The sequence below is a fragment of the Nansenia antarctica genome (genome assembly GCF_963989245.1).
Source record: "Nansenia antarctica genome assembly, chromosome: 3".
Lineage (NCBI taxonomy): Eukaryota > Metazoa > Chordata > Actinopteri > Argentiniformes > Microstomatidae > Nansenia > Nansenia antarctica.
Window position 1 is genome coordinate 85,620,069 of NC_137688.1, and position 17,847 is coordinate 85,637,915.

Here is a 17,847-nt window from a genome sequence, read left to right on the forward strand (position 1 = left end):
CCTCTGGCTGCTAAATATGACTTTCCTTTACAGTTTTCTATTATCCTTCTTAATAAATGGCATAAATCATTTTTTACAACCGGGATACCCAGATCTGGAGGGACTAGGATATTTATTTTAATTCCCTACATTTAGCTTACAGACTTATGCAGTGCCTCAAAATAGCATTTAGAGTGTGTTCTGCACCAACAGTAGAGTACGTCTTCAGACAACTACAAGCATTTCACGATTTAACTGTGCTCATATTTTAAACATTCTCATTCATCATGAGGTGACACCTGATGCTTCAAAGATAGTGTGTGTGTGTGTGTGTGTGTGTGTGTGTGTGTGTGTGTGTGTGTGTGTGTGTGTGTGTGTGTGTGTGTGTGTGTGTGTGTGCGTGCGTGCGTGTGTGTGTGTGTCATGCCAAGGGTTTCTCTGGAATGCAATCTCCCAGTTAACTCTGAGAACTGTCATCATCCTTTCAGATTGAATTAGATTTGTTGTATGTCAGTTTTTGTTGTATAAAACTGTCCAAGTGTGATCATTTGGGTCAATGGAGCCATACGGGTCAACAGTTCTGTGAGGGGCTATCAGAATCCCCAGGGATCTCCGAGGAGTCTCTTGGGTCTGTTTCTGTCTACTCAGATCCAGTAAGGTCCATGAGAGTCTCTTGAGCTCTGTGTCTCTGGGTCTCTTTGGGTCCATTTGGGCTCATTTGGCAAGGGTAGTGATTTATGCAAACACCCCAGCCCCGCTGTGCTTTTCACATGAACCCCCTGCAGAATACGAGTCCCCACTGAACCACAAAATATTTGTCTGTAAATAAATATCGGAACATTATTATAAAATTATTTATACTTTCAGAGCCAGACTCTAAGCTGTCCACGGGTGCTGCTCTTATAGTGTCAACTAGTATCTGTGCCGACAGTCATCTCTCTGATTTAAATTGTTTATAACATCTGAGGCCGTATTTCCCCTGTGGATTTACCTGCCCAGGGACTGCTGATGTAAGAGTCAAAGAGCCATTGTCCCCTAGTCAAAACACATCTCTTCTCCCTGGCCTTTGACCTGAGGTGAGCCTGCCTTCCAGACACTGCACTCTTTGCACTTTTATTTGTACTGCACCTTGCTGCTTTTAGTGTGTATTGTGTGTAGTGTGTATTTTATCTTATCTTTATCTGTTTTTTAATCTGTATTTTATCTCTTTTATCTTGGTTTTCTCTTTATCTTTTTTATCTGTTAAGCACTTTGGGGCGGCTGTTTGTCATTGTAAACTTGTGCTATATAAATAAACGTTACTTACTTACTTTTAAATAAACCCCCCCCCAAAAAAATCAACTGCAAAATCGTAAATTAAATTGTACTCACTGTCACGACCGAGTCCAAACATTCCCCTTTGACACTGATCTCTCTTGCCTATCTGTAAGTGTCCGACCGCCCCCCAGCGTGAGGTAAATTGTAGCCTGACAGAGCTGCCTCTTGTTGGGTTAGACCCCACAGCGCAAGGTCCCTCTCTGTCAATCTGTCACGGTGGGAGTTCCTGTCACTGACACTCAATACTTTGTCAAAATGGCCAAAATAATATATATATATATAACAAGAAGACTGTCCACCATGGAGCTTTCAGTTCAGGAGGGTCAAAACAGAGTCTAAAGCTCGCTGACACGTTTTGCTTTTCGGTGACATCACCTTTGTGAAATCAATCTCCAAACAGTAAAAAGAATGGTGTAGAAAACTGAGATGTTGCCTTGTTTTCAATGTTTTTCGATATAACAAGGGCTAAGAGGGTAAAGATAAACCACTTGTTATAACAGGAACTTGAAATGTATATCTTAGTAGTATTTTGTCCTTAACCCCATGCTTGGTTTAAACATATTGGCGCCATAATTATCTACAGATGGAAATAGACACAGCTGCCTCTTTGAAAAGGCCTGTCAAAGTCAGATGTCTATACGCGCTGAGCAGGAGATCGTCTACTTGTGCTTTCTACCTGCTAATAAGCCAGGCTCCCTCTGATTTTATCATGAAGTATGAGGATACCCACAGTGAGACTTCTAAGCTCAGTTTAGGCCTCGTTTTTTTTTACTAAATGAATATTGTAATCTACCTTTGACTGGATTTTTAGATTTTGCCTGGCTATTAAGAAATCTCACTCTCTATGTGAACATTCCGCCGCCGCTGTGTTTTTGCTAGTACTATACATTCTATGGTCTTTGTATTTCATGAGCACCTGTCTTCAGTTGGAGACGCAATGAGAAATTCAATTGTCCACATGAGACGAGACTGTATGTCACCCATGTTTCCTCAGTGGTCCCAAACAGCACAAAGCACGTGGACGAAGAGAAAAGCTTCCGAGACTGTGCTGACCTCTACCGAGCTGGCTTCCACAAGAACGGGGTCTACACTATTCACATCAACACCCTGGAGACCAAGAAGGTAAGGCAGCCGGAGCTGTACGACCCAGTAAACAAAGAGTCCAACACACGTCCTCAGGGTAGCCGGAATGTGGGTTCAGATGACGTCTTCCTAGGATGTCCAGATGACGTCTTTCTAGGACGTCCAGGTGACGTCTTTAGGACGTCTCATGGACTACAGAATCGTCTTAAGACGTACTAAAGACGTCATCTGGACGTCCTAGAAAGACGTCATCTGAACCCACATTCCGGCTTCCCTGAGGACGTCTTTTGGACTCTTTGTTTACTGGGAAGGTTGCTATGTATGTGAACATTATCCACAATGTTGTCACTACAAGCTGCTATTTGACACGTGTTTTATAGAGTTTAGTATATTTTCGTTGAACGAGTTTTTAATTCTGTCCAAGAAAGCCAAAGACATTTATCCACTGGTGAGCAGCCAGTGAATGCTAGCTATGCTATGTAGATATTGTACTGGCTGGTGCAGGGAATAATCAAGAGCTCAAAATACATTTGGCAGCCCGGCAGGGACAAGGGTTTAGAGGATGGAGGTTGGGGGGGAAGGGGTTAAGGGGGGGGGGCGCGTGGATGGAAACAGGGTACTAACAGACTTCAGACAGATGGCAGAAGGTTAGAGAGGAAAGGTTGGTAGAGGGGTGGAGGGATGTGATTCCTGTCTCTGCTTTCGGGGAAATGATTCAATCCAGTGAGTGCTTCCTTCAATATACCCAAGCTAGGCGTTGTGTGTTCAGCTGGGTCTGGCTGGTTTGAGGTGAGAGACCTTAAACAGAGAGAGAAACTCCACAGATACCCCCAGTCCTGTTATCAGCTTACACAGAGGGCTAGGGTGAAGGGCCACGTGACACCCAGGTGTCACATTGTTATGTGTCCACCGGACCTCTGCTTTGATCTGAAGGACACACCTCTTGGGAGTCGGTGAGGGATAAGGAGACATTGATTATGTTTGAGGAGGACTCTCAAATACTTCACATTCCCCCTGTTGATTCATGAGAGTGAGTTTTCTGGAACCAAGGCAAGGGCAGCTGTGATTAAGGATGATGGTATTCTACATTCATAAATAATGTCTACATTTGTGACACAGTCTGGTGAAAAAGGTTCACGCAAGTCGCGCATGACCAAAAAGCTTCTTTTTAAAAAATATGAATAAAAATGTTTTCTGTTTTTGTTCATATTACAACAGTTTAAAGGGCTCTGCACACAGCGTGCGATTTCTGTTGCGCGTCAACATTCCATTTTGAAGTTTGAATGGAAGTCTATGAGAACATCGCATTTCAACACACACGGCCCCTATTTTAATCGCACAGCGAAAATTCGATTCCATTCATTTTGAATGGGACAAAGCACACGGCGTGCGAGTTTTGTCGCACTGTCAAATTTGTGCTTTGTCCCATTCAAAATGAATGGAATCGAATTTTCGCCGTGCAATTAAAATCGGGGCCGTGTGTGTTGAAATGCGATGTTCTCATAGACTTCCATTCAAACTTCAAAATGGAATGTTGACGCGCAACAGAAATCGCACGCTGTGTGCAGAGCCCTTAAGTGTTGAGGAGCCCACTCTATATAACAACCGACAGTTTTTAGGATCACTAAATACTTGAATATTTGTGAATTGGATTCACTGTCTTGCTTCGTGGCTACTGGGTTAGTGATACATGGCTTGCAAACAATCGTGTGTTTTTAGGACGTGTTCAAAAGAATGTGATCATCTCATTATGTGTAGTTATGTGTTTTTAGCATGTTGATGTTCTATCTGCATAGTGTGATGTGCTAAACATGCAGTTAGATGTTCATAGCGATCTTCTTTCTTAGCTGCTAGGTAGCTACCAACACGATGGTAGCAAACAGGTCTGTTTTGATTGTTCTTCTATTTTGGTTTGAGGACTACCAACATTTAAATAATAATTCAAATAATAATCCAAATCTTCTTCAACTATTTTCAGATTTCAATGTATGACACATAATTTGACTGCAGTTTCTTAATCTGTAAAAAAACAGAAAAATGTTCACCAGACCCTGTCACATTTGTGTTCTCTGCATACAGTGGGTATTCATACTGTATGTTTTCTGCAACCTGTGTGTGCGTGTGCGTGTGTGTGTGTGCGTGTGTGTGTGTGTGCGTGTGTTTGTCTGTGTGTGTGTGTGTGTGTGTGTGTGTGTGTGTGTGTGTGTGTGTGTGCGTGTGTTTGTCTGTGTGTGTGTGTGTATGTGTGTGTGTGTGTGTGTGTGTGTGTGTGTGTATGTGTATGTGTGTGTGTATGTGTGTGTGTCTGTGTGTGTGTGTGTGTGTGTGTGTGGTTTATCCAGGTGTATTGTAACATGGAGACAGCGGGCGGGGGATGGACGGTCATCCAGCGCAGGGAGGACGGCAGCGTCGACTTCCAGAGGACCTGGAAGGAGTATAAGATGGTAAGACAAGACGTACAGTATGTAGCTGATAGGGGTCTAAATACTGCTGATAATTAATACTTAATCAGCCATGAGGGTTCATTTGACCCCTGTGAATATAATTTTTTTCATATCTTTGCACTCGATCAAATTTCAGGACCCTCCTTTCATGACTTTTCCTAGATATGTGCGTTCTACCACCCAGTATCCTTACATTTTCAAAATCAGGATAAGCTAGTATGAAGCTATTTTGCTGTTTTTCTGTGTAGGAAGCTAATTTACAAGCGGCCAACTAGTGGTCGTTGTGTGTAAATAGCAGCTTGAGCATTGTAAACAGGGGGTTTGACCCCCAAGGCGGCTCTTTTAGTAGATACACATTCACACACACATTCACACACCAATGGCGGCAAGCTACCATGCAAGGCGGCGGCCCGCTCACTGGGAGCATATAGGGGTTCAGTGTCTTGCCCAAGGACACTTCGACATGTGGCCAGCCAGGGCTCGAACCGCTGATCTGCCAACCTTGCGATCATTAGACGGCGGCTCTACCTCCCGGCCAACTCCCGTCATTGGTAGGAGTCATTGAATGTCATTCAGTCACGGTCGGTCGGTCAGTCAGTGAAGCGTTGTTTGTTCGTCCGAGTTTATAAAGGGGGCGTGGCTTAGCGATAGGTCTATTATCCTCAAAAAAGATGGTCAAGTTATAGCCTAGTTTGCGGAAAAAAAAAGTGTCTAAAAAGCCTGCAGAGGATGTGGAAACTGGTCTTGTGGAAAGATAAGACAAATATTATCATGTACCAGAGTGATTGCAAGAGGAATGTTTGGGGATCTGTCCAAGATCTACAGCATACCACCTCATCTGTGAAACATGGTGGAGGGGGTGGTATGGTTTAGGCATGTATAGCTGCCACAAGAACTGTCTAACTTGTCTTAATTGATGATGTTACTGCTGATAGCAGCAGCAAACTTGTACAGAAACATCTTGTCTGCTCGAGTATAAGCAAATGCCTCTAAATTCATTGACTGGTGCTTCATCATACAGTAAGACAATGTCCCCAAACATACTGCCATAGCAACTAGGACAGGAATACTATCTCTGTTTCTAACTACAGTAACCATTTCTGACATTGATTTGACATGAAATTACTCTAATAATAATAATAATGTTCGCTAATTGAGTGCCTTAACCTCACAAAGTGAATACCTTGAGCCCTATTTGCACGGGATCTGTATTATCTGATGACCTTTGGTAATTTGTAATAATAATAATAATAATAATCGTCTGTGTTCGTAGCCTCTTATCCATCCGACAGGCTGCCGGCGGGCCCTAGCGCCATAATGCTAATTATCTTGCCCTGTACATGCTTCCTATGTTCCTATGTTCCTATGTTCCTATGTTTACGTAGGTAGTCATGCGTTACGTCCTCTCAAAGCTATGATTCTTGCGCTTCGAGACAAATAATCCATCTCAAGATACAATCATAACAGCAGGCCCAATCAACATCTCTGCCAGACCACCAACACACAAACAACATTGACAAATTTAATAAAACTCACCAATGAAGCCTTTTAGTTGACCACCGAGCAATAACGTTCCGACAACGGTTTGTTTACCAAAAAATATTTAGGCGAAAAAAAAAAAAAACTTTGAACAGTGTGTTCAAACTTGTATTTCTCAACGCCAGTGCCACTTAGTCATTCTTACTGTTGGGTAACACACTTCAGAGTGTTACCTTCAAAAGGAGACCAACCCCATGCATTTACTCCAAATGGTTCAAGAACAGCTTCCAATTTACTTTGGGTCTACGTTGGATAGGAGTTTTAGGCTAACTATACAGGAATGGTAAGGGGTTAATCCCGTACGAATCGGCCATGTCTGTAAAAATGTCTGTAAAAATTGAGGCGCAAATTACCTACCATATTTGGCTGATTACGGAGGTCCTGTGATAATGTCGGTAATTTGGGATGAGTTTGTTTTCTCCGCCCCTTTTTTCGCCGCATGTCCGAGAACTAACCAATGAGAACTAACCAATGAGAACTAACCAATGAGAACTAACCAATGAGAACTAACCAATGAGAACTAACCAATGAGAACTAACCAATGAGAACTAACCAATGTCTGTTGCTCTTGCTGTTCATGAAGTGGATGTTACCCATGACATCATTTCCGGGGCAATGTCCATAAATTCCAGTAAAACACAGGCTTTGCTTATCCCGTCTGAACGCAAGATAATACTAGTCCCGTACGAATAGGGCTTAATACAGCCTAACCACCGTGCAATGTAAGTCACACAAATCATCTAATCAACATCCTAAAATCTCTAATGGTTCAACCAGGACACGCAATTGCAAATGCATATTTTTGTGTATTCGGTTGTTAAGTCGTGACGTGTTTCCGGGTCCAACGCTTGCTGAGGCGCTCTCTTCGAAATGCCGCAGTAATAATAATAATTCATTATATTTGTAGAGCGCTTTTCCGAGGCTCAAAGGCGCTGACAAATATGGGGAAAACGGGAAACGGCTGTGTCCCTTGTTGTATGAATAGATCCGAGTCTAAAAAAAACGATGTCATTCTACCGCTTTAGTATACTGGTATTCTTGTGCAGGGATTTTTTTTATTTGGACCCGGAAATTGCTCAACGTCACGCGTGACCTCAGACTTATCAACCGAATAGGTACACAAATGAATTAGAAGATTGTGTTGCCAAAGGCACAAGACATGCAATGATGAGGAGTCGGCTTTGCCACACTTGTTGTCCTATGACAGATGGATGTGTTCTGCTCTCTTTGATTCGGCCTGTTGAGAGGTGAGGTAGGACAGGATACTCTTATCCAAGTGTGGTCAGACAACGTGGAACACTCCTACCAGATGTCCCACACACAGCTGCACCTCTGGAAACATCTGCCAACAGGGAGGGCTTCCCCGTCCCTCCGATTAGAGACGCTAGTTTGGGCGTCTGAAACTGGCACCGAGCCCAACGTGTTCCTGTTGTTCTTTCCTCAGTTCAAACAGGAAATCATCATTACCCATGTCTGGAAACAATAATATATTTGTTTAGTCTTAAGCACAATGCCAGGTGTTATGAAACATCACCTGTTGTTGCAGTACAGAGACTACACTACACTGTACACTAAGAGAAGCTAAAATTATGTTTGGTTTCAAACTTTCAACACACTCAACAGATTAGCTCTACATTGCAATTCTTATTAGTTTATGCTAATGGTAACATTTGCAGCTTGAGGCCAGATTCAGTGGGGGGTGGGGCGGGGGGGGGGGGGGTTAATGGCAGATCTGGGCAGATGGGAGTCAGTTTACAGTGGGTAAACAGATTTGACAAGGGGAAAGCATAGGGGCCATTGGAGGGTAAAGACGTAAAGAGTCTCAGCTGGTTTGGGGGCGGGGGGGAATGGCATTCCTCCAGTCATGGACAGAGGGCAGAATATGGCAGGGATACCACAGCCCATGGTAAACACTGGCGCACTATTAGTGTGGTCCTTCTACCTCCCTCCTTGACAAGATCGAAGGTGATTAATAATGTTTTATTGTGGGATTAATTTCACTGCTGTTGGTCTCTCTTGGCTAGTGCTCACACATTTAATATACTTTAAGGATTTATAAATCATTCAGTGAAAAGTGTATGTGGGAGGATGGAGAGCACTCTGGCAGTGAGCTACACGCTTTGTATGCGATCTTCTGACCTTACGATGTTTATAATTACATTAGCAGAACTAAGGTATCCCAAAGGAGAATACATGTTACCAATACCCATGATGGATTGTCTTACACAGTGTATATGCAGTCTTCTCACACGAAGAACACTTGATATTGAACTCTTTAAATTCCTGTTCATCTTGCAATGTGCCACGATTCAATGATTCATGCTTTAATTTCATGTATGAGACAATAACCATGGGAAGATAGTAAGTTACACATGTTGTAGGTGTGGGTAAATCATGACAAAGGACACTTAAGTAAGTGTCCTAAGGAAGTATAACGGAAATGGAACTTTCGAATGCAACAACATGACAAAACCTCCTTTCTGAACTGACATGCCTTCAGGTTTGCGTGTGAGGGGAACACTCTGGTGTTCAGAACAATAGGGGAAGCTCTAAGAGTCTTTGACTCCAAACACCCAAATCTCCAGCCAGGGTTCCAGGGGTGAAACAGAGTCAAGAGGGGAAGGCGTTGGACACCGCTAAAAGGCCAGACGAGGGGGAAACACATCAGAAGTCACAATGAGTTACGGCTGCGGCCCGGCTAACGCTCTCTTCCACCCACACGGCAGGACGTGCCTCAGGCTAGAGGAATGCCCCATATTTACTCTCCCTCCTTCCCTCTCCTAATCACTACACACACTCAGCACAGACACAGACGCCCCCCCCTCCTCCTCCCTCCCCTCCCCCTGTGTCTTTGAGCCATCCTGGATCCTAATAATCCCTACTGTCAAAAGCACTTTTCCTGTGATGGAGTAGTCATTCTGATCACATATAAACTTAGTAATTGTTGAAACGATATGAGAAGGAAGGCACACGTGGCACTGTTAGTCATTTTCTCTGGAGGGAATGCGTAATAAAGGCTTTACATGTTGGTGGGGTTCGGGTGGGGGGAAAAGAAGGGGAAAAGGTGCTGTGTATGCCTTTTTCAGCTGGTCCTAATTTGCGCTCTCATAAACAGGTAGGGGCTATTCATGCACAACATCAGAGTCTCTTCCACCGCGGTCCGTATTAATGAGACCAGGCTGACGTGAGTGTATATAGACGTGGATGTGGACGTAGTTATGTGGCACAGGAACATTCTTGATTTGTTTTTCCCCGTCAGTTCTTAGGCCAGTCATTGATGACTGATCAAAAAGGTATTGAAATAATCCCTCTTGGATGTAGTGTACTGTATAAATCTGACATTATTCTATTTTTTATTTATTTTTATTAATCCTTTATTTAACCATGTGACCTCATTGAGATAAGGAATCTCTTTTCCAAGAGGGACCTGGCCAAGAGGGGCAGGCAGCACAAGGACACAGGCATACATTCAACACACAGACAGACATCATACAACATAACAAGAAATTAAAAGCAGGTTTGGGCGGGCACAGATACTGAATTAAAAGCAATGACAATTTCTAATACGTTCACCTGCTAAGACCTTTAAAATCGTTACGAAAGCATCATAACTGATTAGTTATTTTAATTTTAAGTCTAAAAATGTATGTTATTAGGATATTTACGCAGCACAATTCCTGACGGATCTCAGTGATGACTTGGGCCTCGTCTTCCTCCTCCTCTGTTCCAGGGTTTCGGGTCTGTGTCGGCAGAACACTGGCTGGGGAACGAGGTTGTGTATCTGTTGACGAACCAACAGCATTACTCCCTCCGGGTGGAGCTGACAGACTGGGACGCACACCAGGCGTTCTCCCTCTACGACCGCTTTCACATCGGGAGTGAGAAACACAACTACAGGTACTAGAGAACCAGGTCTACCTTGATACTGTAAGCCCTACAGACAGTACTTTTACAAGTTGTAAAAGAAAATCAGGGGGGGATGGTGGATTTTATCATATGGGGACAATTTTAGCATCCCCACAGGGTCAGTGACTTCAGTGTAAAAGGTAAAAATGTCATTGCATGTGTGCGTGCCCCCCCCTCGCCCACAGTATTTTACTCAATATGCGCAAAACTAAATGTTGAAATAGCAGTAATACCACGTTCATTGATAAAATGACATAAGACATGGAAAAGGGGCGTGGCAGTTTTAGAAGGGGGATGATTTTGACTGTTTTTATTTCAGGGGGGGATGCCATCCCCCCTCACCTCGAGTGCTGCCTACAGATATGTTATCTAAAACAGAGACATTACTGACTTTTTAAATTTATTTTTTTAAGTTTCTTGTTATTAAACTGTATCGTCATCTACACAGAAAACAGCAACAGTTTGCCATGATTGAAGAGGTTTATAATAAAAATGTATTTTGAAGCGTTTAAACCTAGCAGAGCTGAAACTGTGGCAGATGCTTTGATAAATTAGAAGTGGAAAACGACTGGGAATTCCTAAACATTCCAAGCAATCACAGGTCTCTGAGAGGAGGCGGTTTGACAATCCCAATTTCAACGATTCGCTGGATCTCTCCGTCCCCTCTGATAAGAAGTTCCTTTAGCTTGACATGTCCTCTTTTCAACTCCGGGTGGATTTCTGTTTATTTTTCAAAGACATTGCAGCCATCTATTCTGCTGGGAAGGGAGACACTTGTGGCTTAAAAGCCTATACTTCAATCCCACCAAAGAATTCCAAAATGGTGGTGTCAGGTACACCACAGCAGTGAACACTGAGGTGGTTGTCATATCTCATTTGTGGAAATATCTTGGACTTTGTGATGACAGGAATTGCTATGTGGAAGTGTTGAGACGTTTCTTTCTCTGTGGTGTAGAGAAATGGATTTCTTTTAGATGTGTTCATGTGGGGACTGTAACTCAATGTCTTTGTTCCTTTCAGTGTAAAGCCCCTTTGTCAGCCGGGCATTTTCACCGTCCACACATAACTGAATTAGCTGGCAATTGTCTGGTTGCTCCCTTTATCACACACATGGCTACGCGTCTTAAATCACACATTCAACTAGATCTAGAACTGGTACGAGACAAGCGCGTGAGACTGCCATATACCATATCTGCCATATATCATACCTCCGTTTTATATCGAAAAATATGATGAGAAATACATATAAAACGGAGGTATGATATATGGCAGATATATATGGCAGTCTCACACGCCTGTCACGTCTCCAGTACATTAGAACTTGCCACACGCACGCACACATACACACACATACACACACAAAGTAAACTCTTTCAATCTCTGAGCCTCTCCCTCTCTCACTGTCTCTTTCTTTGTCTTTCCTTCTCCCCTCTCTCTCTCTCTCTCTCTCTCTCTCTCTCTCTCTCTCTCTCTCTCTCTCTCTCTCTCTCTCTCTCACACTCTCTTTCTAGTACATGTGCCGCATGGTAACCTTTTGCTCTTTTGAAAACTGCAGTTGTTTGTCTTCGGGGTGGATCGAGGCTTCCTGTGTCTTCCATGGGCTTTGGGGAAAGCTCAGACTGCTCAGACTGTTCAGGAGTTGAGGAATCTAATCAGCCTACCGATCTAGAAATATAGATTTGTTCTTGCAAAATAGTTGTGGTATGATAATCATGAAACATTGGCCAAAGCAAACCACAAGTACAGGCCCCCAAACAAACTGGGGGAGAGGATGCCACAAGTTATTCAGCTCACATTATTCGACTGAATACAGGAGATTGTAGTGAGGATAGCGTGTGTTTTGTTTCCTGAATAAAATTATTTTCGGCATTGGCAGTGGCAAAGTTTACAGAAATACTAGGATCTACACTGATGCAGACAGACATATTTATTAAGCCCTCTATCACGCACACACACACACACACACACACACACACACACACACACACACACACACACACACACACACGCCTTACTGCCAGCTTCTTGGTTGGACCGAAATATATTTATATGTTTTGGACAAGAATGACAGATTGTTTAGAAAGACGTGCAATCATTATATGTCATTCTTATTACTTAATTTAACAATTATTATCATTAATACTACAACTACTACTACTACTACTACTACTACTACTACTACAAATAATAATAATAATAATAATAGCATTCATAATATTATTATTTTGTATTATTATTATTATTATTATCATTATTATTCTGTATTACTATACTCCCTCTATAATGACCATCGACAAAGTATGTATGTAATATTCAGTATCCAGCTGGCATAATAATTAGACAATAACAAAGCTAAATCAGTTAAATCAGTACATTGTCGTTTATAATTTAGTAATTCAGAGCATACTGAAATTTTTTGAAGAAAATTGTGCAGTAAGTTCAATGTGTGACAGCAATTTCTGGACACAGTCACTGTGTCAGAGGTCTGTGTTGAATATCTAAGTACCGTAGTCTTCCTGTGTTGAAGCCACACCTCCTGATGATTGTCCTGACATTGTTGTCGCCTATAAATGGTAAATGGACTGCACTTATATAGCATCTTATTCCAAAGCGCTTTACAACGGCCTCTCATTCACCCGTTCACACACACATTCACACACCAATGGCGGCAAGCTACCATGCAGGGCGCCTGCCCGCTCACTGGGAGCAATTTGGGGTTCAGTGTCTTGCCCAAGGACACTTCGACATGTGGCCAGCCGGGGCTCGGACCGCCGATCTGCCAACCTTGAGATCATTAGACGGAGGCTCTACCTCCTGAGCCACAGCCGCCTATACAAACAGAAAACCACCTGTGATTATACTGTACTGCAGTGTCAATGATGCTACATTGAATTAATAACAACATCAAGGGAACACAGTGTTCATTGCACTTGTGATGAATCTTGTGATTTGCTTCATCTTTGTTCAACTCATGCAGAATCATTCCAGGCATCGCTGTGTGGATAGGCTTTGCTCGTCCCCTACAGCTTATTTTGTTTCATATCAAGTCAAATCAAATCAAGTTTTATTTGTATAGCGCGTTTCTCACAAGATGTGACTCAATGCGCTTCACATGATGACAGCAGCTGCAAGCAGGCAAAGGTAACAAACCTGTAAACCTGTACACTGTGCATCCAGGAAAACTCCCTGGCAGCCCTCTACTCATAGAGCGACTACTACCAGTTTGCCTACCAGCGCACAGCAGCGGCCCCCAAACCATCATATCTCATTCTCGTTTACAAAGAGGACAACGCCACGCCTATACTGACAGCTGGTGTCAACATTGCCGTACCAAATACTGTACAGAATACTGTTGACATTGCTGTAAGGGTATTTATGGGCTGACCCCCGCGTGCACAGAGCTACAGAGCTCTCGCTGAACGGTGACCATACAAACTTGTGAAATGAGCACTCTTGTTTTTCCTCCATTGCGATTCAGGTTACCATAATAAGACATACTCTGCCTCCTAAGACGACTGCCCCCCTTGTACTGTCTCTCCAGCCCAAAAAAAAAGGGAAAAATAAAATAAAAAAGAGACTTTTTCACGACGACCGCCAGTGGCCCCTGGCCTGATTTAGATTACGCCTCCTGCTAGAACTGGTGAATTGATGATTCACTTCCTTAATCAGATGTATTGATTGTAAGTCGCTTTGGAATAAGGCGTATGCTAAATGGTTAAAGTTAAATGTAAATGTAATAAGAAAGCTCTGTGGCTTCCTTGGTCAACCTCTAACAGAAGGGGCTACACATTATTGTAACATGTTAGCAGGTAGGAATGCTCATTTAGTAAGGCAGTGCATTTTGTCCCAAATGTGAAATGAAATTTTAAAGCCAAATAGGTCAGTTCTCCCTCACTTTGCTCCGCGGGGCTCCTCACCCTTGCTACATGATATAATGTAGACTGTTGGACAATATTCACCATAGATGAGGACAATTCACGCAATAAAGTAGGCTTAGGCCGGAGTTATGGCCTATGGAGAGAGGTGGATTCATTTTCAATGTTGTTAATTTAATTGCATGACAAAAAAAACTGATATATAGTTTTTATTTCCAATGATTGAGAAAATAAAGACGGTTATGTGATGGTTCGGCAGTAGGGCATTAAGTTACATGGTGGTTAGGCATATACAAGATTATCTTACATTTTAAGTTACTTGTAAATATCCTCTAGGTCTAGGAAGTGATGAACCAAAGCATTATTATAATATAGAACTAACAAACTGAGATTTTTTGTTTGTTTGTTTCCAGGATTGGAATTATTTTATATAACACCTACCTAGACATTGAATCAAACCATAATCTCCAAAACATCTGAAATGGAAGCTGTGTGGGAGTTAAATGTATGCGCAGACACACGTGTAGTTTACAGCTAAATGCCCTGCATATATACATATACACCCAAACCTCCATTGGAGAAAAGACCTATACTTTATTCTTTGACTGACTGTTACATTTGTATTCAATATCCTTCCCCTCCGACCCTGCCAAGATCCTAAACCCAGGGATTTCTCCATATGATAATGAACAGATCCATTGTGTATTCAGCCAATCTCCTCAGATGTATTTGATGTGAGGATTTGGAGCAGCACTTGGCAGAGGGTGTCGTTCCTCGGAGGACGTGTCGGAGACCGTCCTCTGTCCCAGCCTCACACCGAGATGGGATCTCAGATACAACGCCTAATTCCCTCATCACAGTTTACCCAAACACCCATCCTGGCTTCACTCCTCTGCTTGTTAACTACAGAGAGCAGGCCTCGAGGGCTGTACATCACCACTCAAAGGAAAATAAACTTCATTTGATTGTGACTCTTAAGTCGAGGGATTGACTTAGGTTGTAGTGAGAGGTTCTGAACAGTTCTTCTGATATTGTATTACCCTTGTATTGGGTATCAGGTTAAGCTTTTAGTAGGAAGAAATTAGCAGGGAACACGTCTGTAGTTTTGTAACTTTGTCCAGGTGCCTCGTTGAAAGTAAAAGTGTGTGTTAGTGTATGTACAGTATGGGTCGGTCTGTCTGTCTCCGTGGAGATATATGATACCCAGTTGCCAGCAAATGGGCTTCCACCAGACACCTCCGAGGCCCTGGGTAGGAAATGATCCATTGGGCATGGGGATTAACCTCTCGACCAATCAGCCGAGAGTTAGCAAGCTAATGACTGCCAGGTGTGCACCAGCAGGCGTCGGACCCTTGACAGGTTTGGTCGTCTCCTTCACATACTGGCATGAAAGGAATCCAGCAGGATGAACTGTGTCAGTCAAAAGATGAAAGACGTCGACTTTAAAGTCTTTAGCCACAATTAGTATTCTATTACACCAATGAAATTGGAGATAATAAACATACACACAGACATATCAACCTGGAGGACAATGCGAGTGATGATTTCGACTAGTAAACTAAATGAATTGCAATCAATGCAGCGAATATGTTATGATCGCCATCATCGTCATCATCGATTAAAGATACTCTTCAAGTGGTATACACAACATACAGAAATACTGTCTTGTCACAATGGTGCATTGTACTCCTCTCAGACATTGTTTCATACAGTTCCTGTATGAGAAATATCACCCGTTTTGGCTAACACACGGGTTGTTTTTAAATGGGACATGGCAGATGAAAGACTACCAGACTAGCTGCATGTCAGCGGGGCCCTGGCCCTGGGACCCTGGCCTATCCCAGTGTGTTTAGCCGCATTCTGACACGTCTCGCCTGCGCTGAGGAGAAAGACACATTTATGACATCCCTATGGCCTATGGCATGTGAGACTTGTAGCATTTTAGGGCTGTGTTTTTTCCTCTGGTGTGGAAGTCGCTGCTTCCCTCTCTGTGTCAGAGTGGTTGATGTAGTCTTTTGAAACTTAATGACTGTCACAGGCGGCATAATACAGTAGTAACATGTGTCTCGTAGTACAAAGTACCTGTTTCAAGTAATGTGCCTACTTGACATGAAACAAAAGCAATTATATTTTGCCGCAGTGCTGACAGAATCAGAATCAGAATCAGAATCGCTTTTATCACATCTCACAGAACCTCATCTTTGGGCTTTGGTTCCTCAACATTGGTCTGTCAGCATTCAGATACAAAATCACAATAATAATAGTAAATAGTAAATAACAGTAAATAAGTAAAATAAGTAATCCTACAGTAATACAGTGATGGTTTTACAGCGGCTTCAATAGTGCAAGTAACAAGATTGAATTCAACATGATTTACTATTATAATTTGATTCAACATGATGTACTGTCTGTATTGGCCCTAATATAACCAGAATGTGTTTGTCTGTGTGCTGTAAGTTCACCCTAATGATTGAGCACTGCCCTCGAGCATTCCCACATGAATACTGTAGCGTGGGCTTTAATACATGGATGGAACTGGAGGCGTGTGAGTTCAGTGAACCAGTGATGGCGTAGTGTATTATATATATATATATATGTATATATATTTATATATAATACACTACACCATCATTGTATTATATAATACATTTGAATCATCCCGTTCTGGTAATTTCCCACAGATATTCTGCAATATGAATGAATGAATGAATGAATGGTCTTTATTGTCATTAATACAGTACAGGTACCATACAACGAAATGTAGGAGGGGGGGCGCCCCTGGTGCTTGGAAAAAAAGACTAAAAACAAGAGAGCCAAGGGTAAAACAAAAAAAAGAAAAGAGCTGGTTGACATAAATAAGGCTATGTACACTATCTACTATACTATACTACTATACTATACAATAAAACACTGTGCTGTACACTATGCTATGCTATAAATATCCTAACTTTTTCCTATATCTGGACCTTATGTACACATGGGTTGTCATATTGCACATAATATTTGTTGCACATTCATTAAAGTGTCGCAGTTAGCAGGTTTAGAATGTTCACAGTTGTATTACAATATTGCACTTATGTTTACAATCTAGTAGCTGCCATCAAATTGTCTAGATTGTCCAGGGCCTAGAACCTAGGTCTTTGCTGTGTTCAGGGCCTGAATGGCCCTAGGGTAGAAGCTGAGCTTCAGTCTGTTTGTCCGTGCGAACATGGTCCTGAACCGCCTGCCTGAGCGCAGCCGAACAAAGTGTTCGTTCCCAGGGTGGGATGGGTCCCTGGAGATCTTGGAGGCCTTCCTGAGGCAGCGTGTGTTGTACAGCTCTTCCAGAGAGGGGAGGGGGGCGCCGATGATCTTCTGGGCCGATCTCACGACTCTCTGTAGCGCCTTCCTCTCTGCGGCTGTGCAGCTGAAGAACCACACGCAAATGCAGTAGGTGAGGATGCTCTCCACTGTGCAGCGATAGAAAGTCACAAGCAGCTCCTGTCTGAGGTGGTCTTTCCTGAGGACTCTCAGGAAGTAGAGCCGTTGTTGTGCCTTCTTGATGATGGCTGCTGTGTTGGTCCTCCAGGACAGGTCCTCCTGTATGTGCACCCCAGGAATCGGAGAGTTGAGACTCTCTCCACGCTCCCTCCATCGATGAGCAGGGGCTGGACCTCAGATTTTTTCCTCCTGAAGTCCACGATGATTTCCTGGGTCTTTAGCTG

General features: G+C 42.8%; 1 protein-coding gene across 1 annotated transcript in view; it reads left to right on the forward strand.

Moving 5' to 3' along the window:
• Positions 1–17,847, forward strand: part of angpt1 (angiopoietin 1) — a gene marked incomplete at both ends in the record, with an annotated part of 63,697 nt that overhangs the window by 36,854 nt on the left and 8,996 nt on the right. Inside the window, 3 exons of the mRNA XM_080525090.1 lie at positions 2,291–2,418; positions 4,722–4,823; positions 10,093–10,259. Coding sequence (XP_080381216.1) covers positions 2,291–2,418; positions 4,722–4,823; positions 10,093–10,259 — 397 coding nt within the window. The remainder of the gene's footprint in view (positions 1–2,290; positions 2,419–4,721; positions 4,824–10,092; positions 10,260–17,847) is intronic.